General features: G+C 42.8%; 1 protein-coding gene across 3 annotated transcripts; it reads right to left on the bottom strand.

Moving 5' to 3' along the window:
- Nucleotides 1-227: 227 nt before the first annotated feature.
- Nucleotides 228-23,052, bottom strand: ccdc93 (CCC complex scaffolding subunit CCDC93). Of its 3 annotated transcripts, XM_086265507.1 has the most exons (24): nucleotides 22,898-23,052; nucleotides 22,267-22,380; nucleotides 19,988-20,082; nucleotides 19,621-19,732; nucleotides 19,111-19,209; nucleotides 18,119-18,175; nucleotides 17,889-17,989; nucleotides 16,877-16,906; nucleotides 16,478-16,514; nucleotides 16,250-16,348; nucleotides 15,524-15,574; nucleotides 15,227-15,313; nucleotides 14,823-14,936; nucleotides 14,599-14,661; nucleotides 13,689-13,762; nucleotides 10,183-10,264; nucleotides 10,018-10,092; nucleotides 9,815-9,886; nucleotides 5,617-5,725; nucleotides 5,418-5,500; nucleotides 5,206-5,243; nucleotides 4,997-5,081; nucleotides 4,625-4,738; nucleotides 228-839 (listed from the first exon to the last, which is right to left on the bottom strand). In XM_086265507.1, the coding sequence occupies exons 1-24, from the start codon at nucleotides 22,982-22,984 to the stop codon at nucleotides 783-785; spliced, it is 1,935 nt and encodes a 644-aa protein (XP_086121633.1). In that variant the 5' UTR covers nucleotides 22,985-23,052; the 3' UTR covers nucleotides 228-782. The 3 variants fall into 3 exon arrangements, with proteins under 3 accessions (XP_086121633.1, XP_086121634.1, XP_086121635.1); XM_086265508.1 differs by lacking the exon at nucleotides 16,877-16,906; XM_086265509.1 differs by lacking the exon at nucleotides 22,898-23,052 and having other exon boundaries at nucleotides 19,621-19,695; nucleotides 22,267-22,294.
- Between the last annotated feature and the right edge of the window lies 1 nt (nucleotide 23,053).

Genomic DNA, 23,053 nt, shown 5'->3' with positions numbered 1-23,053 from the left:
GTTACTTTGACACAAAGGCTGCGACGCTTACACCTCTAATGAAGTCTCACAAGTGTCAGTACTGATAAATGATCAGAATTACATTTCTGATTGTCTGAGGCAAAACTGAATCGAATTGAATCGAATCAGGACCTTGTGAATTGGAATTGAATCAGTTATAGAAATCAGTAACAATACCCAGCACTAGTTATCCTATCTGAGATGAGACAGACCACAGAGTTTGCTGTTTGTATAAGCAATTCTTTATTCATTAAATACTGCATCCATGGTGATTGGATGGTACATGGAAGACAATCTTCAGAGGCATGTAAATACACCAGGAAACTCTCCAACACAAAACCATCATTATTACAGGTTATGGGATTCTCTTCACTGTTGCAGCCTGAACTCATGATCATCATAAAGACGTACGTATAGTTCACAGTCAGTGCAGTGCGGGGAGTTAGTAAAAGTTGCCCAGTATTATTAAACACAATGTCATGACTTGCAAGACTGTTGTGGAGCTCTGGTTAAGTTTTTTATTGTTATGTTCACCATGAAATGTAAAACATTAGGTAGAACTGGCTGATCGTGGTCTTAATTAGTGACACTATGATGTTACAGAAGGTGTGATTAAAACAATGATTTGCATTTACGTCGTCCAGTCTGCTGCATCTGGCACATGTGAAGAACACAGTTCATGTCCAGGATTTTATATGAAAGTCATCCAAGTAATTCGATTAGTAACTGGTTTGCATCATATTTATTACTTAGAATGAGACACACCAACAGAAGGGTCGGAGCTAAGAGGCTCCTTTAGCTCTCAGTTTAGACAGCAGCATCTCATTCTTCCGACACTCCTAGTGGGGAAAAAAGTTATTATTGTTACATGATCATTACACTCAGAGGGTCATTGTTGAAAATTATTACAGCACATTTCCTGAAATACAGATTATGGACCTCAACAGCAGAAAGTAACAAGCCTTTATTTAAGGCAGACCTATAGTAGAAACTAGGATGCAATGATCATTTTTCAGTATAAAGCCTAATCTCAATCCACTCAATCGTGACCTGTGATTTACTGCAAAGCATTTTTAATTCTGAGGCGACTCTTTAATCAAAAAGACAGCTCAAATCAAATCTGCAAATCTTGTTGATTAAAGCATTTTTTTTATTAGAGTGGGTTGATATTGGCTGATGTTAGCTATGATCTATAGGTATAGACAGTTATTATGGGAAATACACAGGAAAAAACAAAGATATATATACACATAAAAAAACCACCACCACCAACAACACACACAAAAACGAGACCTGGGAGAAACACCTTTTAACAATGTTATTTGATGGCACTGCACAGTTTGTCCACTAGATGGCACTCTTCAACTCTGTGTTTGGAAAGCTACAACCGCAGACACCCAATTCAAACACTGGGAGGCATAAACAAGTAATCTGATGACATTATCTATATTTAACATTCATATTAAAACTTCATTCTACTCCTTTTTCAGCATGCACATTGTAGCTATAGAGACACATGAAAACTTGAAGTTTTTTCTTCTTTTCTCTTGTTATTTCAGTTATATTTGCATGTTTGAATAGAACATGGGTAAGATTTACACTCCCACTTTTTCATATTTAACTGTGTTTGCTGAAACAAAAGTGTTGCTTTATTGACTGCAAACTATACAGCACACAAGTCATGTAATTTATTTGGTTAATTTGTTTTAATATATTATGACACACTGTTTTCTAAATGGTGGTGTGCATATTTGTTTCACATTGTCTTGTGATCGATTTGCATAATTTGCAGTGAATATTTTTTCTGTTTTCTTGAATTATCAGACTGCTTTTTTCATTCTTTCCTGGTTTAAGCTAAAGAGAAGGCTGAGGATGGCGCTGGTTTAAGTGCAGAAGCCCACCAAACAGCTGACTAATCAGCTGATCTACTCCATGGCAGGACTGCCAAGGACAGACTCACAGCCTGAGTTGAAGAGGTATAGCTTGTTACCAGAGAGACAGAAGGCAGGAGAATAAACCAGCTGTGCTCTACTAAACCATCTGAGGTATACCCTGTCATGATTCATGCCTACTGTCTCGCACCACAAATGAACCAGCTGCTAATGGATGCGACACACAAAGAACAGCTAACTGAAGGCCGGACATTCCCGAGTCCCATGGATCCCCAGAGGAGACTGGTCCCATCCAACTACCAAATATGTTTTCTCACTACCACATTGAGGCTCCCGTCAGGCATCATAGTGGCTAAGGTGAACAGGCCAGAGCGTTCTCACTCCCGAGGCATAACATGTCGACGTTTTGTCACGTCCCGCGGCGTTCCTGAGGAACGCGAAAGGAGACCTTCGGCGTTCTTATGGTACGCGGCGGGTTATGGCTGGAATCCAGTGCAATGACGCTCCCGCGGTAATAGACGTTCCAGCCCTGTATTCCAGCCCTAAACCTAACCTTATCCCTAGCCCTGACCATAACCTTATTCCTGACCATAACCAGGACTTTAATGATGTTAAATAGCGTGTTTCTAAGCGATTTGAAGAAAAAGAGCGAACATGTGTAGGTTCAGTCCAGACGGTTCTCATATTTCCTCTTTTTCCGAGGTCGTCATTTAGGAACGTGGTGGGTAGCCGAAAACGTAATATGGTGACGATTTGTCACCTAGCGTAAAATGTTACGCTTTGGGAGTGAGAACGGGTTGAACAGGCTTATGGCTCGAGACATGAGTGGAGCCACAGAAAGGAATTAGCAGGAGCACCACCGGAGGGGCGAAGCACCACCAACTGGTGGACAGAAGAGTCACTCAACAGTGCAAGACCAGACCTACCTGTGGGCTAAGCCTATGACTCAGTGCCGCACACATGGATCCATGAATGCCTAGAACTACAAAAGATCAACAGGACCCTAAGAGCCTCCGTTAGGAACTCCATGGGGATGTGGCGAACATCACTACAGGCCAGCTTCAAGCCAATAGGATGAGTCACTATCAAGAGCAGGATTTACCAAGGAAATGCTCTGTTCCCACTGCTGTTCTGCATAGTCCTGAACCCCTGGACTGGAATGGACCAATGCCAACCACCTCCTCTACATGGATGACATCAAGCTGTATGCCAGGACAAGACATCGATTTACTGATCTACACCAACGGCACTGGAATGTCTTTCAGGCTGGAGAAGTGTAGTTGGATGGTAACTACTACTTAGTAGTCAGAACTGAGGGGATTGCAGACAAGTACTTGGTAATCCCACGGGCAAATGGGAGCCACAAAGAGGCTCCAACCACCAAATACCTGCACACAGTAAAAAGCAAGTCCACAGGACTCAGCTGAATGGAAAGAACAAGATGGACCTCAGGTCCTCACTCTGAAAAGGGTGGAGTGCCCATTCTGGGCCAGGGACGGGAATGGGAAGTATCTAGGGGTCTTATTCACAAGTGAGGGGAGGGGGGAGTGGGAGATCAACAGACAGGTCAATAAGCGGTAACCTGTCAGTCACGGTGAAGAGAAAACTGAGCGAAAAAGCCAAACTTTCGATTTACCGGTCAATCTACGTCCCCACCCTCACCCTGAAAGAACAAGATCATGGATGAAGTGGTGTAAATGAGCTTTCTCTGAAAGTTGGCTGGCCTCTCCCTTAGAGACAGGGTAAGGATTTTAGACGCTGGATTATCTCTCTCGGCTGGCCGAGCTGGAGGAGCAGGCTGAGGAGGGGGAGGTCTGCTGCGCCCACGACCAGGCAGCAGAAGAAGATGGATGAATGGAAATTCACAAAGTCATTAGCACTTAGAGCTATAACTCTGAACCTGTTTTCTTCAATTAGTAACAGTAATGTTGTCTTTACCTTACAATATAAAGCGCTTTGAGGCGACTTGTTCAGATGTGACAATATATTCTATAAAAATTAAATTGAATTATTGACCTGTTTTATAGTAAAGTTTCGGTAGCTTCTCTGCATTGTGTTAGCACATGGCATTGAAGAAAATGATAGTAATTCTAATTTCTTTCTTATATTTAAATGTTGTATCGTTACAGCACATTCAGATAGAAATCTGCTAAGAATTTTTGTTTTGTATTTCAACCCTGTAAGCTGAAAGATCTAGAGGTGGTCAGGAGAGAGGATGTTCAGGGACTTATTTTAAATGCTTCTATGTCTTAAATCAGGACAATCGATAAAATAATGAGTGGGTTAATTTGAGAGAAGATGACTGAGTGAATAACTTTCTGTTGAATGTAGCTTTCCAAACTGAGATTGGGAGAAACTCGGGCATGACTGCGAATGACCTCACATCATTCTGAGGTCATTTTTCAATAAAACACCAAACTATGGAACATTTGTCAACAAACACTAACTGTTCACTTTTGTAGGCACATCCATTTATCACTAACGCTGTCTAACACGGCAGTCGTTGGTTGTGACACTTTTGATTTTTTTGCTTCACAGCCATTCTGAAGGCTACAGTTTGTATCTTCCAACACGATTAGGTGTTATGTTTTGTGAAACCCATCTTTATCCATAAGAATAATAGCTCACTATACCTTACTGAATAGCATTCATCTTTCATTGTAATGGTATGCTCTAACTGTAAATGCCCTCTCAGAAACAGCCAGCAGCACTTAAGCACATGCTTTTCTTACCTCTTTAAAGTCCTTGACAGTTTTGAAATACAGCCTCTGCTTGTCAAGGAGCTCCAGGTACTCATCATTCAGCTGATCTCGCCTCATCTTGTTCTCCTGCTTCTTTTTCTCCATCTGAAAAAGCAGAGAAACACATGCCGTACCAGTACTGCGGGAGTCTGTCTCGAAACAGGACAAACTTTGCATCATTAGGCTGTGACATGCGGGTCCATATACCCTGAGCTCATTATCTTATCTGTAGTCAGCATTATCAAAAACATTTTTGTGTGTTCCTGATACTGACCACTAAATCTGTAATTTGGTTCCATCCCTATAACGCACGTTTATAAAGAGAAGAGCAGCAGAATTCCCCTTTTACAGAAAGACTTGTACCTTGATGCGATTCTGTTTGATTCCCTCGACTATCTGCTCCATCTGTTTGAGGAACTGCTCTTTGGCAGCTGAAGACGACATGGCTCTGAAAAAGAGTAGAGGACGTTAGCACTGTTTCACTGCAATGAGCTAAGAAACGTACTGATAGAAAACTATTCACTGGAACAACATCAGTGTTAGACGTGACAAATGAGCAGAATTATACTTACTGTTGGAAGTTGTCATGAATAGAATTCAAGAGGTTCACCTACAGAAATTAAAATTTTGTTATGAATAGCATTAAGTACGAGTCTATTTGTGACACTTACCAAGGTGTTTAATCAGTCACATGTCTCAAGTGAAACAAAAGCCAAATGCTATCAGAAATTTTACTGGCAATCATTGCGCACCCTGCTGACAGGGGTCTGCTGTGGTTACTTACCTCCTTCTCAAGATAGACTTTCTTATCATCCAGTGTATTATACAGAGTGAAGAATTGCTTAGTCTCTTTGTGAGTAGCAGAAACTGAAAGGCACAAAAAGAACAAGCATTTCTTTATAACTCCTGATTTTTATGGGGTTCATTTGTGACCTGCACACAGCAACAACACTGGTCAAAGCAGATGAACAGGAGGAAATTACCTTGACTGTAGAGTTCAATGAACCTCTTCTGATACTGTGTCAGCTCAGCTCGGCTTGGCACCTCATCAATCTTCCTCTGCAAGATGGCAATCTCTCGGTTCCTGCGAGCCTGTGAAGAGTGAAGCGATATATACATATATGAATGAGTGAATACGTTCCTGATGTAGTTATCACTTGGGCTTGCTACATCGATCACTAAACAAGACTTTTTGTCCACCACTAAATGCGGTTGGTTAGTGATCGCCAGTTTGTCCATCTGTAACTTGAAGTCTCCCCTGCTTCTAAAAACATTTGTGAATTCCAGCGTAGTACTATGATAGGATGCCACCTGTGCAACAAGTCCAGTCGTGATGTTTCCTTACTAATAAATATTCCACGGTCAACTATTGTTGGTTTATAACAAATATGAAGCCACTGGGAAGGACAGCAACGCAGCCAGGAAGTGGTAGGCCATGTAAAAGTCAAGAGCTTCGTGGAATGGGTTTCCACAGTCGAGCAGCTGCATCCAAGCCTTACATCAAGTGCAATACAAAGCCTCGGATGCAGCTGCTTGGTCATGGAAACCCATTCCATGGAGCTCTTGTCTAGGTTTGGGGGTTGCCAAGTGTAAAGTTTGGTGGAATGGGGGATTATGACGTGGGGTTATTTTTCAGGAGTTGAGCACATACCCTTAGCTCCAGTGAAAGGAGACTTTTTGGATAATTTCATTCTCCTAACTTTGTGGGAAAAGTTTGGGAGAATGCCCCACATGCCATCCCAGCCTACCTTCAAGTTTGCGCGAAAAATATATGAGTGAAGCCTTACAGACTCAGCTGTTGCCCGGATTAACAAGGTATGTGTCCGTTATTGAGGAACCAGTATTGAGAAGTGGGCTAATGGAGCAAGAAGGCACAAGGGATGAGAATAGGGAGCTGGTGGTATATTAATATGCAAGTAATTCTTGTGGAAGGGGTTACATGAAGAGCATGTAGCACCTATGGATTTTCTGACACCCAAAATCTAGACTAAAAGTAAACAACTACTAGGTCAGGGTTCTAAGGAGCTTGGAACGAAAAGCGTCTGGACTTCTTTAAGTTGCTTGAAGACGTTTCACCTCTCATCTGAGAAGATTCTTCTGTTCCAGGGTCAAATGGTGGAGAGTCCCAGATTTAAGCTCTGTGGAAGTGTCCCCCCCGAGAGGGACAAAATGACCTCCTAATGATCCTCTACCTAATCACATGAGCCAAGGTGTGAAAGCGGGTGTGGTTCACAATCAGCCAGGGTTTCAGGTGAGCTCATTGGGAAACCTGGCCCCACCCTATCATGTGATTCATGTGATTTCCTGAGGCCAGATGGCCCAGGATGTGAGTGGGCGTTAAGGTGTCTGTGAAGGGATCTCAAAACTGGATTATAGATGGCAGACAGTTGGTGTCATAAGCCCCGCCCTCTGTTCAAAGATGGTCGCCCACAGTGGACATAGATGCTTCTTTCACTCCTCTTTCAAACCATCTGTCCTCTCTGTCCAAAATGTGAACATTGGCATCCTCGAAGAGTGACCTTTGACCTTTAGATGCAGATGGACTGCTGAGTCTTGTCCTGTGGAGGTGGCTCTTCTGTGTTGTGCCATGCGCTTGTGAAGTGGCTGTTTGGTCTCTCCAATGTAGAGGTCTGAGCATTCCTCGCTGCACTGTACAGCAAACACCACATTGTTAAGTTTGTGTTTTGGTGTTTTGTTTTTCGGGTGAACCAGTTTGTGTCTGAGTGTGTTGCTGGGTCTGAACACCGGCTACATAGGGGATGACAATGTTGTTGCGTTTGTCTTTCTTTTCCTCCCTCGCTGGTGTCTGATCGTCTTTTCTGTGCCTCTTTGCTGACTTGATAAAAGGCCAATTAAGATAATCACATGTTTTAAGCGCTTCCCTGACATGTGTGTGTTCCTTCTTTGTCCCTTCAGGCAGTCAAAGAGGTGGTACTGGTCCATGTGTGTGGGCTTCTGGTAAACTTCAGTGTTGACGTTTCCATTCTCCTCAATGTGCACAGCACAGTCCAGGAATAGCAAACAGTCATCCTTTGTGCCTTCCTTGGTGAACTTGGTGTTTTTATCCACAGCATTGATGTGAGCAGTGAGGGATTCTACTTCGTGGGTTTTGATTTTGACCCAGGTGTCGTCTACATATCTGTACCAGTGGCTGGGTACTCTCCCTTTAAAAGAGCCAAGAGTCTTTCTCTCTACTTCCTCCATGGAAAGGTTGGCTACAATAGGTGACACCGGGGAGCCCATGGCACAGCCATGTTTTTGCCTGTTGGTCAGGGTTCCAACATCTGGAATAAGCATCTGCAATCACAACTAGAGATGAGGTCCAACACAATTCTTGCTGCAAGTAGGAGCCAGTACCTCAGGTGAGGGGGGAGATATCATCATCCCCACCCTCTGAGATTAGGTACCAAGCACTAAGAACAACTAGTGCATTGAAGACATTGAGTGCAAGAGAAGCGGACCTAAAAAAAAAGAGGATCATAACTAAGCTGGAAACCTGGACCATCCATAGCCAAATACCAAGACTACGTGACATACACTCTGGAGGTCTACCAGAAGATGTGAATGAAGGATTATGGACAATCCTTGATGTGACGATCACTGAAACAAACCTGACACCATGGCAGCAGTGATAACTGAGGCGATCGGCTCTAAGATGAACAGCCACAAGGAGCAGTACCCTCCACGGAGAAAGAGATTAGAGGCCAAGATCAAGGCAGCACAGATGGAAATCAGTCAACTATTGGAGCTGCACAAAGGTGTGAAAACAAGTACAGCAAGCTGTCCATTCCCGAGGCCTTGGAAACAGCCAAGCAAAGACTCACAGCCTTGGCTTGCCGTCGAAGAGACCACAGAGATAGAAGCCAGGGAGATAAACCAGATGTTCTCCAGTGAACCATCCAAGGTGTATTCTCAAGGAACAGCCCCAACAAAGCTGCTAATAGATGAGACACACTGAGAATGGCTAACTGAAGGCAGGACAGTCCTGATCCCCAAGGATCCCCCCCAGAAAGGACTGGTTTCAGCACAACATGGAAGCTCCTGTCAGGTGTTATAGCGGCTAAGATGAATGGGCAATAGATAAGTGGGGCCCAGAAACACCAGAGGGGCAAAATAGCAGCTACTTAGAAAGCCTTACCAAGTTTTATCAGAATTCATTCAAACCTTTTTGAGCTAGCGTGTTTACAAACAGACTGATTACACAGACGCATGCAGACACTACCAAAAACATGACGTCCTTGGTGGAGGTACAGGAGATAAAGAAACAGCTTCTCGGAGTTCCCCGTCCCGGTCCTGGGGCCAATTTACTTTTCATCATAAAAAACATCCTTTTTACTCAACTGCAGAGTATCACGAAGAGATAGGTTTGACTCAGGGACTTGTGTAGGTAACTACCCAAGTGCTTGCTCAAGGGGGTCATTTGATTGTTGGGATATACTCATTATTATTGTAGGGTTACAATATATAGTGTCACAGACATGGGGGACAACACCCCTTTCCTACTGGTAGAAAAATGCACCACTGTCAACCAATCAAAATATGATGTGGCAACACATGGAATTTGGCTGCTTAGGAAGAGGGGAAAGATTTGGGAGTGACAGCGGTGAAAGAGAGCGAGAGCAATAGCGAGTTTTGTAATGTGAGAGATTTTAATCAGCTTTTCTGCCTCGGTTATCCCCTCAAAACTGAGTCTTCTCCCAAACCAACAAAACACAAACCAAAAATCAGCAAACATAACTCACAAAGAAAGAACAATATAGAAGTGTACCAAAGACTAAAAAGAGTCCATGGTTTAATAACTGGTTAGCAAACTGATTTACTCTTTACCAGGAGGTTTGTGTTAGTTTAGATCACTGGTTCTCAAAGTGTGGGGGCGCAGAGTTCTGACAGGTGGGGCGCAGGTTACCTGGCAGGAAGGTCACGTGGAACTAATGTTTAACATCGGAATCACTTTTACGGGAGAACAAAGAAATTCGCGGCATGCAGGATAATAACATGCGCAACCGCTGCAGCTGTGTGTGTTAGTCGACAGCCGCAATAAAGAGGTGTACAAAAATTGCAAACACGTGGTCGGGTCTGTCGCGCATCGTTTACAGCGGTGCTGAAACCCAGGATTGGGGCGCGAGAGACCCGACCACCTGTTCGACTTACAGTTGTTAGGGTGGTTTAAGAAGTAGTTACCATGAGCAGGCGGATCTTCTGTAGCTTCTCTCTCCCTGTGTTGTACTGTTTGTCAATCAGCTGGTCCCTCTCCTAAGGAAAGAGAAAGTGCTGTAAATCAAATCTGAGTGGAAAGCTCAAGTTAACTTTCACCTACTCACAATCTAGGAACGGCAACAATGACTTTATACTGTAAGAGACGACAGCCAGCGTATGATATGTACCTTCTCTTCCTCTGTATCCTGTCCTGATGCAGACTTTAGCTCCTGAATGTTCCTCTGCAGACGAGCCATCTCTTCCTGCATACAGAGCTCAGGCATTAAGAGGAAGAAATGGTGCTAGTGACCATCAGCAGGATACACAGTGACAGTGATTGCATCGATGCTCACTCTGCAGTGTGTGCGGAACTCCTGCTCCTGCTGCTTCAGGTTCTCGTTCATCGTCACCAGAGCCCTCAGCTTATCGAGCAGCCTGTTCAACAAAGAAACATTTGATCAGAAAGTCACCGACTGATGAAAGGAGACACATTTTGTCACTGCCAGTAACCTCATGTGTTTTAGTACAATTGTCACTAAAACTTCCACAGTCGATTCAAACTCTAGCATTAAATATAAGCTGGTTGAGGCAGAAACAATATGGACTTAATTCTGATCAGAGTCTGGAGAAGGAATAGTTTATTCTTCATACAAATGGAGCAGCAGGGAGTACATACTGGACATGGGGTGTCTGTGTTTGTGGTGTGCTAACAGAGAAGACAGCAGCATGTGTTAGTTAGTAATGTAAACTAGGGCTGCTCGATTATGGCAAAAATGATAATCACGATTATTTTCACTGAAATTGAGATCACGATTATTTGACGATATTTATTTAACCCTTTAAGACCTACTATAGAACCAAGTCCACCAGAGCTTATATTATTTTTATTTATTTTTTGTACATGCTGTAGTGCCATTTGTGGGAGCATTTCAAGTTGCTATACATCAATACAACTGTTATAGCCCATATTTTAATAATATGCATGCATTAAGTGCATAGTAATTACATAAATTGCAAAAAAGTGCAATAAACTACAAAAAAAATTGAAAATCGCTTTTGTTTTGTTTACATATATTTCTACTTGGAGAAATTTAAGAGGTTTATCCCTCAAAACTTTAAATACAATAAAGTTGCAAAAAATAGTTTCCCACCACAGGAAATTTATTTTGAGTGTCTTCATAGTTTTATTTTGGAGATACAGCAATTTTTATATACTGCAGGAAAAACAAAAAACAATCCTATGATGCAAATTTGCAAAGAAAACAGCAGGTGCATCATTTCACTGTGGGAAGTGTTACGAACAGCTGATAGGAACGGCAAAGCGTGTTTCTGGAATATTATGTTTTTGTTCCTGCAAGCGCTTTTTATGCGGTTTTTGTAAAGCTTTATGTGGAAGGAAACCGTGACCGAGGACAAGCTGATGGCATCAGATGTAAGTACAACTCCTCCGGTTTCATATGCAAAACAAATTATTGCGCTAGCTTACGCGGTTCAGGTTCTACAGGGATTTAACAATAGTTACGCAAAACGGAGCGTGCTGCTCTGACCGGCTTTAAAGGGTTAACAATGACTTTAAAAAAATAATGTAAAATGGTGTGCAACACCACTGAAGTTTTTTTTTTTTTTTTTTTTAACTCTTTTCAACCAACGGCAGTCACTCTCCAAATAACTTCTGCTTAGCTTTCCGAGCTTCCCTCGGGTCCTCTTAATCAGCGGTCTCCAACCTTTTTTGCGCCACGGACGGTTTATGCCCGACAATATTTTCACGGACCGGCCTTTAAGGTGTCGCGGATAAATGAGGGAGGGGCTAATAATCGGCTCAGTCATTTTTAATGATCGTTGAAAGCCCAGATCGTAATCGTGATTAAAATTCGATTAATTGAGCAGCCCTAATGTAAACCAGTTAATAACACATTCAAACAGACTCATCAGGCAACACAAGAACAACCATGAGACTGCTTACTGAGCAGCACACGGATGCTTCCCACCACATGGACTGCAAAAGTACAAATGAGCAGGTCTATTAACAGGAAATAAACCTATTATTACTCAAAGCTGCTTCATAGATGTACAGAGGGCAAAGTCCAGTGTCGGGTAGGCCCAGAATCACGGGTTACATTTGCTGCTGCACTGCTGCAGCTGAACAGGCAGCCAGTCATTTGATTTTAAAGAACTTCTTCACCACAAGATGTGACTGCTGTTGTTTACACTGGACTTTCAACACTGAGGAGACGTCTTCATATATCATAGCATGTGCTGCTATAATGATATTAGACATCATTTTGGTGGTGGTCAGAGGGCCCGGTGGCGCCTGTGTCCGGCAGCCTCGCCTCTGTCAGTGCGCCCCAGGGCAGCTGTGGCTACAATGTAGCTGCCATCGCCAGTGTGTGAATGTGTGTGTGAATGGGTGAATGACTGAATGTAGTGTAAAGCGCTTTGGGGTCCTATGGACTAGAAAAGCGCTATACAAATGCAGGCCATTTACCATTTTGTGATAGAGGTGATTCATCTTTTACTTGTTTGTTCTAAAAATAAATAAATAAATAAAAAAACCCAAACAAACGACATTGGGCTGAGCTGACGGCGTGTTCGTTGAAGGTTCTTCGATCGTTAGTTGATTTTAGAACCTTGATGATAGTTTCAATGCAAACGAAGTGTGGCAATAAAAACAGAATAGCAAAAACGGAATAGGAAAAAATGATTGTTTTTTTATATTATTTTTCAGTAAATACTTTCTGTCAGTTTTTCCTGGATTTATCAGAGTGCAGAGCGTGAAAGGAGAGTCCAAAAAATAAAATACAGGAGGTTCACAGCAGGCAATTTACTGCATTTTAAAACGGTGCAATCCATGCATTATTAGTAAAACTGCTGGTAAGCCATCTACGCAATAGATTTTTTTACAAATAGTGTTATTAAAGTGTTTATTTATTCATCGTCAGGATTCAATCGGGTGCTGCACTTTCGGTTCATGCTCCAAAACCCTCGCATGTGGCAGAATTACAACAATTCAAAGACGAGCGGGCCGAACCCCCCCCAAACCACAGGAAGGGGGCAAAGACTTTGTCAACACCACTGTAGAGATCTACAAGAAGCTGCTCAAACCAGCTCTGCAGATTAAAGGGTCGAGCCCATTTTAGTACAGCAATCACACACTATGTTTGTCAATACAAAATGTGGCAAATCCACTTAGCCAAGAAAATGGATCGAACATCAGTTACAGAAACAATCGCCTTCAAAAAAGGGCCGTACAACAAAAACTGACCAACATCAGAGCAACATACATGCCGGCTTCCTGCAGAACTTTTCCTTCCCTAGCCAAACAGGAGTACCTCCCATCTCTACTGAAAGGGATTCTGGGAAATGCAGTCTTCTAAAGATAATATGTATTGAACGTTCTTTCTGGGCAGAAAATGAAATCCATAATTAGCAGCTCTCAGATAATCTGTTGCTGGCAATAAATCACTTACAAAATAACCCACAAAATGCTGTCATCAAACCACACAGAGTGCAGTAAAGTTACAACATAAAATGGCATATTATGGCAACAAGCCCATCAGTAGGTGCCCATCTATGTTTGACAGCACATTTTACCTTTATTTTTTATTCTAATGTGGAGCAGACAGTGTCCACATTACAAAGGTGCTGTGTAACTACCAGTACATTCAATTTTACTCCAACAAGAATATATACTAGGTGGGGAACTGGTTGATGTATTGTTAAAAAAAAGTGTATAAAAAATGTATATTCAAGATTTAGATTAGAAAACATTTCAACGCACATGTGTGTGAATATTTTGAGTTCGCAGTTCTTGAGAATAAAACGTTAGCAGATAACAGAAGGACCGTTTTTGTTGACTCACCTCCTGTCAGCCTGCTCCTCCACTTCTTCCAAACACACCAACTCTTTCCCCAAAGTCTCTGACACCTTTGTAGCCTGCAAATTAAAGCTACTGATCAAAGCATCTGAATGGCTGATAGCTCCCTGAAATGTAAAACATATTACACTGGACATTTCACTGAACGTTTTAGCTCAGTTCTTTGCCAAACAGTTTTGACTAATTCTATTTCAATGTGAACAACTCTACATGTACATGCATGTGGAAGAGAAGGCGCATCCTGATGATGAGAGGATGAGATGATGGATGGCATCCCAGGGAGTCTCCTCCCAGATCTGGACCAGAGCTTCAGATGGACCAAAGAGGTCAGGCAAACGTGTGGCCCAGGCATTGGTACCAATATCCAGGTGCTGTTAATCGAATGTAGACCAACGGTCTTAAAAAAGCAAAAATGCTGCCCCTCAGTGGAAAGTGTTATGGTGTTATTATTACAAAAAAATAAAAAAAGATTCCCAGAAGTGGACCCAGCTCAGACAAACTCCATAAATACTGGCAGCAGCAGCTGGTACCAGTACACCCATACACCAGTGCCATCAAAATCCTACGTCGCCTTGTTCTCAAGTCATCGCATTTGCAAGACTTTCAGAAAACTTGACCTCTGACATTTCTGATTCCCTGTCCTGTGGTGACAACAAAATAGGTCACTTCTTAAATGCAAAGGTGATTTTGTGTCCCAGCTCATTTTCTGAAACACTGTGTGTGTGTGTGTGTGTTAAACAATCACAGTGTAATATATCAGGTGTTGTTGTTCATTTGAAGGACCAGGTGTTTTTCTATCATTAAAAGGCTGCACTTTCATTTGTACCATGGTTGGAGGTAAACCAGTGGATCAGATCCATACTGGGCAGTGAAGTAAGCCTTGACCTGAGCTCACCTCCGTTAGTTTCCTCTTGTCCTCATCACAGCCCATCTTCACCTCTGCATGCTTGGCTTGCAGCTGTGGCCACAAAACAGATACAGTCAAAGCTCTGACACTATTACGACTGCCACAACCAAATCACTTCATGCTTTTGCTACATTAGGATCAAAAGTTTGCTTCACAGTTACCGAGACACAGTTGAGGACGGCACATTCATTAAACCACAGTGACCTACACACCTCCCCCAGCTCTTTAGTCTTCTGCTGGATCTGTTTGTTGAGCGAGGCGACCACCCTGTGGTGCTGCTGCAGTGGGCCATAATGCTCATGCTCCTCTGAGGACAGCTCTAACTGCTGCAGGGACACAAGGAGGACACAACAGTCAGCAAAGCAATGCTCTTAGAAAGATGAAGATGTCTACCATTAGGTGACATTCTGGTTTGGATTCATGCTAACTGGTGATTTTTTCACTGCGTTTGATTAAGAAGAAAGTCCGAATGAACACTTTAAAAAGCTGCCAACACACAGCAGCATCTTATATACAGCTGGTGTTTAGGACAGAACTGTACTATAAGATCACCCTCTCTTTGACTAACACAGCAACTGCAGTCTAAACTTGGACCAGACAGTGTAGAGCTGCTTACCTTCTCGGCGTACTCAGAAGCAAACTGTTTGATCTCTTCAGACTGCAGCCCGACGAGCTGACCCACTGCACTTGCTGTCAGCTTCCCCTGAAAACACAGGCTCAGTCACTACCACAGTGCAGCGGTGAGGAAAGGCAACAGGAATCAAAGAAAACTCCATGCAATCAACAAGATTATTCAGTGACAGCTGAATATCAGAACAGCCACTATTTGGCTCCTTTACATACATTTATATGTTTGGGTTGTCCGGATGCAGAAATGTTCTGCTTCTCTGTGCCGTGTGTTTTATTTACATACCTCCTCTGTTGCCATGGCAGCCATGTTGGTCATCAACGTTTTAATTCGCATCTAGGAAGAAAATAAATGTCATTTATTTGTTGAACACAATATGGTCTTATTTGATTATTCCAGGCTTTTTAACAGACCGATGACACAGATCACAACAACCTGAGAGCTTCCACACGCTGGCTTTGAGTTTTTCCTATTCATTAGTGAGCTATAGATTTTTGTTGTACTTCTAAAATGGCAAAGCCCACACCAAACAGCATTATTTTAAGGCCCAGGAACAACAGGAAAATCAAGAACAAGAGCACGAGACAGGAGACAAAAGTTCAACCCAAATAACAGTAGACGAGCTCAGTTACTGTCTTATCAAGCTGCTTTTCATTCCAGCTAAAACTAAACTTGGCTCACTGTTAACAGTCCTGACAGTACACAAAAGTTATGATTCACTGTGAATCTCTGTGAGTTTCTGTGGGAGCTGATTGTGGTTCAAATGTGTACAGCTGAGTCTGTATTTACTCTGAGTTGTGGCACTGTTGCCTAGTACTTCCTTGGGTCTTTTTCTTACAGTATAAAGCACCTTCAGGTGACTTACTGTTGTGATTTTGTGCCACATAAATAAAACTGAAGTGAATTAAATGTTTAAACTGAAAGGCTTAGCGGATCATTTTTTGCCCTCTACTGTAAACGTGTGCCTAATTTGTCTTTCTGTATAAAATGCTCAGTAAATAAAGTTCTCACTTCCTCTACTGCCTGCAGGTCCTCTTCCTCTGACACGTCAACCACCCCATGAGATGCTGCCTGAGAGCCACCGGCCAGTGAAACCTTCCCCTCATCGACCTGAAAAGGGGCAAAAAGAAGAGAAGATGAAGAACGGAGCAAAATCCTTGCTGACCAGAGAGCAGCCGAACCTCCCTGCAGCTCTACCCACAGTGGAAGCAGCTACAGTCCAGGCCTTCAGGCGCCTACCTTGTCTTGTTTGCTCTGCTTGCTGAATCCATATCGCCTGGAAAAAACAAAACAAACAACGAGTATGAGATATGACTTCAGATTGGAATAAAGTTTACTCTTCTTTTTACCCCAAACCCCCAAAATTCATTTACATCATGCGATAAAAAAGTATCAGCACAAGAAAGCGCATGAATCCATCAGGTGGACAAACTACATGGTTCCTCGATCTGCAGTGTCTGTTTAACTAAAAAACATAAAATAAAATGCAGGAGTGCAGTGAAGCAGCACCACAGTCCATCATGCCAAAATAAGTGTGCACTGTTTGCATTCTCTGACAAACATGTTGAACCACAACACAGGGTGCTGTAAGCAGATGCTGCCCCCCCCCCCAGCTTCACACAGTTATACAGTACTTACAGCAAGAGCTCTGACATTCTAGTACAGAGGCTAGTACAGGGATGGATGAATGAAAAAAACAAAACAATATATCAGATGACACACTGAACATTGTCTAAGTTTAAATCTCAGGTTTTTAATTCTTGACTCGTTTCCTATAAACTAAGATCTACGCTGACACACTGAGAGGAATTAGACACAGAAGGTCAATTTGTGGCGCCCAGAGAAGGAACAGCCCAACGACTGATCCAGCCATAAAACCTCTGTATTCCTATGCATTTACTGACCACCTTATTAGGTGCACCTTGGTGGAGCGCTACCTGAAATCTACGTGGTACAGACTGAACGGTGTAAGAATGTTTACATTATGTAACTTCTGCAGATTTGTGACTTTTAACCTCATCACAATCAATCCTTCTAAAATAAGACATTGTAGTTCTCTTGCCTTTCTTCTGCTGCTTTCTAACACAACATTTAAGCAGGTAGATGGCTGAGCTCATCTGAAACTTTCACCATGTTATATGAAATGTAAAAACATCGGTGGCTGCCAGTCCTGCCCCTCAGCCTCGTAGGAGATGATGTACCATCAGTTTTCCATCGCTGCTCTTAGATAAACAGAAGGCGAGATGCAAAAGCCCTTTGCTGAGATTGGGTCAGTTTTAGATGCATTCAAGTTGTAATTGGGTGGTGTTTACTTAAAAAGAACAGTTTAACAGATATGTCCAATAAAGCGAGCAGCCAGTGCACATTTTAGTCCTATTATTACTATCCTGCTTGGTCTATAAACATCGGAAAATATGAACAAAGCCCAGCAGAGAGAAAAGCAACAACAAAACGAGGGCACCAACAGCCTTATAAGAATAAATGTTGATCTACAAATGGCTCCAAAGAGAAATGACAGAGAGATCTGACATAACTCAGCGCTTTCTATTTACACGGAAATACAAATAAATGAGACAGACGTCTTACAGCCGCTTTGGCAAAAGATGGATTAACAGGGAAAGTGATGCACATCCCGGATGTGAAAGCTCACCTTCCATATTCCAACAGAGTGGAGTGGACCCTGGACTCCTCATCCAGCAGCTCCTCTGCATTCCTGTGCCTCCTGTACTTCCTCTGTGGTTTGTACACTTCCTAGAAAAGAACGAGGCTCATTCAAAAAAGCCCGGCAGTTATCTAAACAACAGACCTACGATTTGACTTTGCTGATTAAGCAGGTGCATTTCATTTTAGTGTATCGTTTGTATCGGCGTCGTCACTCACCAACACGTCCAGCACTGCCCTCACTGCTTTGTCTTTCCTCTGGACGAACTCTTTATCCTGTCACAGTACAGTGAACAGCACCTCTTACACACAGGACGTTTAATGACATGTGGCCGACCAACACTAAACACGTTTCTATGACTGCGAGGGTTGTGATACAGCGCTCATTAAAACTTGAATAACGTGTTAGACTTCTGACACTGAACCCCATTCCTACAATGAGACACGAAGTCCCAACGTTACTTTCTTGCCTTCTTGTGATGTTTACCATGTTAATGCCTTTGTGTCTCATTACTTTCAGTTAGAGTGTGTACAATCATCACTACAAGCCCATAGATCTTCCTTCTTATCTTGATTACTCAATATTTTATTGCCTTATTTTTCTGTCTGACTTTGTATTTCATATATATCATGACTACTTTCTGTTTTCATAAACTCAGTCCAGTTAAAACAATCACACTTGAACGTAGGTCAAGATGTAATTAACCAGAGGAACTCCAGGTGGGCTTCTCTGGAAAATCTTTTGTAGTGTTACGCCTACCTGCCATTTATTATTTTTTGTTTGTTGAATACGAGAATAAGCCCAAGAAAGAGGAAGCAGGTGAGAGAAAGAGTAGAAAGGGGGAGGTTTGCTTTGGAGAGCAGAAACAAGAGAGAATGTGTGTGTGAAGGAGACAGGCATGAAGCAGATGTCTAAATACTCATTAGAATTAAAAACCTGGACTTGACCACCCAAAGAAATGGAAGCTGCACAGGAGAGACGAAGAGACTGCAAGCAGGGTGGAGAAGAGAGCGAGAAGGATGGCGGCAAGAGCCAATGGCACGGTTGACGGGACGGTAGTAAGACCTGTTGCCTGTGTGTACGGTATGGGGATAATGGCACTGAGCAGAGGTCATTAACAACTAAATTCTTTAAGTGATTTTATGAACTTTGTATACAAAGATGTGTCCAGTAAAGCTACGTCCTGGTCTTCATGCTGAATGTCTGTTACCTCTGGAAGGCTGTGGGACTTCTGGAACTGAGAAATGGAGTAGGCTCTCACATAATCTCCCATCTCTTCCCGCGTCTCTATGGCTCGCTTCACCAGCCACTGGCATAAAACAACACACAGCTCATCAAACACAAGGACGAACCAGCAGATACAGACTGACCATGTCCATGCTCCAGCTGGACCTGCTAGCTGTACTGGATCTGATGCCAGCAGCAGTCAAAGCTCATTAGCTAATACTAATGTTACTCACACGCTTCCAGGCGGCTATGAATACGTTCTTTAAAGACAAATCACAAACATCATGTCAGCGTTTTGAATTCTGTAAAGTATGAAACCCTGAAACTGTGATGACAGGAAAACGTCAGCACTGCATGTGGGTGTGTGAGGGTCCGCCTAGGGGAAACACTGCACACTTTAAGTAGACCACTTAACCTTTTCATTAGCACTTTCCTCAGGTGCATTAAGCACATTAATGCATCTGAGATTAGTTTGGCTGAATTCTCCGTGTACCTGTATGACCGGGAAAATGTGGATAAAATCCAACCCTTGGATCTGATGGGGTTCCAGGCGATGAGGACACTTCATCTTTGGTAAAACAGAAACAATTTTCTCTGTCAAGGATCTGCAACGAAACAGCCCTTGCCACTGTTAGAAAGAAACCAGTGTGAAACTGCAAAACCAAGACAAAGAAAAACACTTAAAAGGAAGGAAAAATGTAACCAAATATCTGATGACATTATCCATCTGAGCTGCTCCTAAGTTAGCAAAATCATTCATTTTTAACTGGATTCAAATGTGGCTCGTATGATGTGTCACTTTAAATTGATTTATCTGGACCAGTCTAGAGAAACTTGGACAGAAATCAGCCAACACTCACATTTTTTGCCCAATAGTTGAGTTTTCTTGGAAAAGAAGATCCACGTCTATGTCAAAATTACAGGTGGTGATGCACCAGGTCATACCCCCAACCACCTGTAGAGGAGAACTGTGAGCTGAGGTTTTCTCAGTTAAATGCACAACAACAATAAATACTTCAGTTCACGGTAGAGGTGGTCTAGCTAATCCAACAGAGAGAAAAACCCTAAAACAAACCAAAGAAACCTGTAGTTTCTCTGCTTCCAACTCGACTTCTCTTCCTGTATCAGTACTGATGTGCTGGTATTGTCTGAATGGCGACACCCATCATTCAGGAGAATACTGCAGTGCCTACCTACACCTAAATGCTGAACATAAATAGAAGTGGCTTTCCCGCTGCCGGTGATATCATCAAACATGATGGCTTTACTGAGACCTTCATTCACAAGGCGTCACCACAGTAGGTCGCTCAGCAGATGCCCTTGCTGCAAACCCAAAGGGATTTGTTTCTCCTCTCGGAAATCAACCAGGGATCCTAAACTTGTTAAGCAAATATCTAAACAAGTACAGGATGGGATTAATGCTAAACACAGTTTTCAAATATCTGGAGTATGTTTTTATTCAGATTTTACTCCAACAGTTCTGACATAAAGGAATGATTCATATCTCTGCTGACTTGATGTTTCTGTGTTCATATAAGTGCCAGTCATCAGTTGCCAGGTTGCAGGGGCAGTAGCCTAAGCAGGCAACCCCAGACCTCCCTCTGCCCAGTCAGAAACACTGCTGCATTTCAGGCCAGCCAAGAAATATCATCTCTCCAGCATGTCTTTGGTGCACACCGAGGCCTGCTGCTGATAGGACAAGCCCAGAACATCTCACCCAGGAGGCATCCTTGTCAGATACGCGAACCACCTCAACTGGCTCCTCTCAGTGTCGAGGGGCAGCATAGCAGCTCAACTATGAGCCCCTCTCCTCACCGTAGCTCTAAGGGAGATACCCTTAGAAAGATAACTAGTTCCCCACAGCGTGATGCTGCATTACACATTTCACTGTAAAAGAACGGCTTCTTCTACAGCACTTTTCTACTCTGAGCACTCCAAGTGCTTTATGCAACTTCACTCACAGCAGAACTTTTTTCTATGCTTCTCCTACATACGTGCTTCTAACTAACATTCACACACATTCATACTCTGACATCACAGAGCAATTTGAGGTTAGTTTATTGCCTAAAGATATTTGGCATGCAGACTGGAGCAGACAGGGATCGAACTACCAACCTTCAGATTTGTGGGTGACCTGTGACTGTACAGGCCAAGTGATAAGGTTTTCCATCTGGCATGACGATTGGCATTCAGGCCAAAGAGTTCAATCTTTGATTCATCAGACCAGATCATTTTGTTTCTCATGGTCTGCGAGGTGTGTTTTGGCAAACACCAGGTGGGCTGTCGTGTGCCTGGCCACTCTACAGGTGTGATTGGTGGAATGCTGCTCAAATTGGTTTGTGCTCTGACATCTACTGTCAACTATGGGACCTTATATAGACAGGTGTGTGAATTTCCAAATCATGGACTGTCATCTAAATTCTCCAAAGGTAAAGTTGTAAATAATAATCTACATGTCATTTATTCATTTATCTTTAATACATTTGCAAGAATTTCAAGAAAACTTTATTTACTTTGTCGTTATGGGATATGGCGTGTAGAATTCTGAGGTGAAAATTAATTTAATACATTTTACAAAAATATTTTCTACATGGGAGGTTGTATCTTGGGTCAAGGTTTTCAACAGGCTGCTTAGAGTCATTCTTTACCACCAGGTCAATGCACCAGTGATTATTACCCACAGATTACTCTTCCTTTCATATATCACATGGAGCCAGCTGTGGTGGTAGAGCTGATCAAGCCTGCAGCCCACATGCTAAAGTGTCTTTAACCAAGATAGGGGGGGGTGTGTAGAGAGAGTGTGTGTCAATGTCAGAGAGTGCTCAGATAAACCGACTGGGTGAATGACAGCTGTCAGGAGGCACTTTGAATGCTCAGCTGAGTAGAATGATGCTACATCAGTACCAGTCCGTGTAGCCAGCAAGTGCTTGGTGGAGAAGTTTGTTTACTTTTTGGTCACACATCACCTCCTCACTGCCTTTATAGTCAGCTTGTACTCGGATGTGTGTTTAGCTCAATTAGTGAAACATTTTTTTGTTTCCACCTTCAGCAGGAACAAGTTGTATTAATCTGCTAAAACCAGTTGGGATGGAAGACGAGCAGAGAGGAAGAAAAGAGCAATCAGAAGTCCAGCGTATACCTTATCAAACGGTGACAATCCTTTAATCCGGGCTCGGAAGTATCCAGCTGCCAGCAGGAGCTCCAGGATCTCTGTCAGCTTCACGCTCTGCTCTTCATCCTCCCGGGTTTCCACCTGCAGGCCAGAAACACTTCATAGCTCACACATGGCTGAGGTCCTAATCCGTCTGCTCTCAGACCTTCACATTTACTCTTCCGTTTTTTGTTACTAAAATTACTACTAGCACGATTTTAAACGTTATTAACTCAATCCCAGAAGGTTGATTCTGTTCGTCTGGACGTAGCGTTTTCACTGGGACAAACGTTTCGTCACCCGTCCAGGTGACTTCTTCGGTCTCAGCTGACTGCAGGTTTCCTCGGTCTTATAAACAGTACTTTCGCACAGTGACTGAAACCAGCCCACTGAAGGAACAGCTGTGAGGTCAGTTTCTTGCTCATTAATCAACAGAAAAAACTTTTTGGGATTTACTTGCGTGGATGGTTTAGCATGCATCAAAACGTTATTAATTCAACATTAACAAACTAGCTTCACCGTTAGCTTCAGTGTTAGCTTGTATCGATATGCGTCCGCAGTGTGACAGCTCAAGCCCATCATCACAGCAGTGTTGAAATCTGATGCAGCTACTTTGTACCTGGATGAGGTTGCCGTCTTGGTCATACTGAGCGCCTATTTTCGACCCGGTTCTTACTCTGTGGAAAACAGACGTAGCCACCGCCATGTTTAACTGCACTGTTGATGACAGTCACGTGACCGTAGCATATGACAGGAAATATTAAACGCAGCGTTT

The sequence above is a fragment of the Aulonocara sp. 'chitande type north' Nkhata Bay genome, linkage group LG16 (assembly GCF_057382095.1).
Source record: "Aulonocara sp. 'chitande type north' Nkhata Bay isolate Kocher_YH1m ecotype deep benthic linkage group LG16, A_spYH_male_GT1.1, whole genome shotgun sequence".
NCBI classification, from domain to species: domain Eukaryota; kingdom Metazoa; phylum Chordata; class Actinopteri; order Cichliformes; family Cichlidae; genus Aulonocara; species Aulonocara sp. 'chitande type north' Nkhata Bay.
Note: the sequence above shows the minus strand (reverse complement) of the source record. Positions and strands in the feature narration are given on the sequence as shown.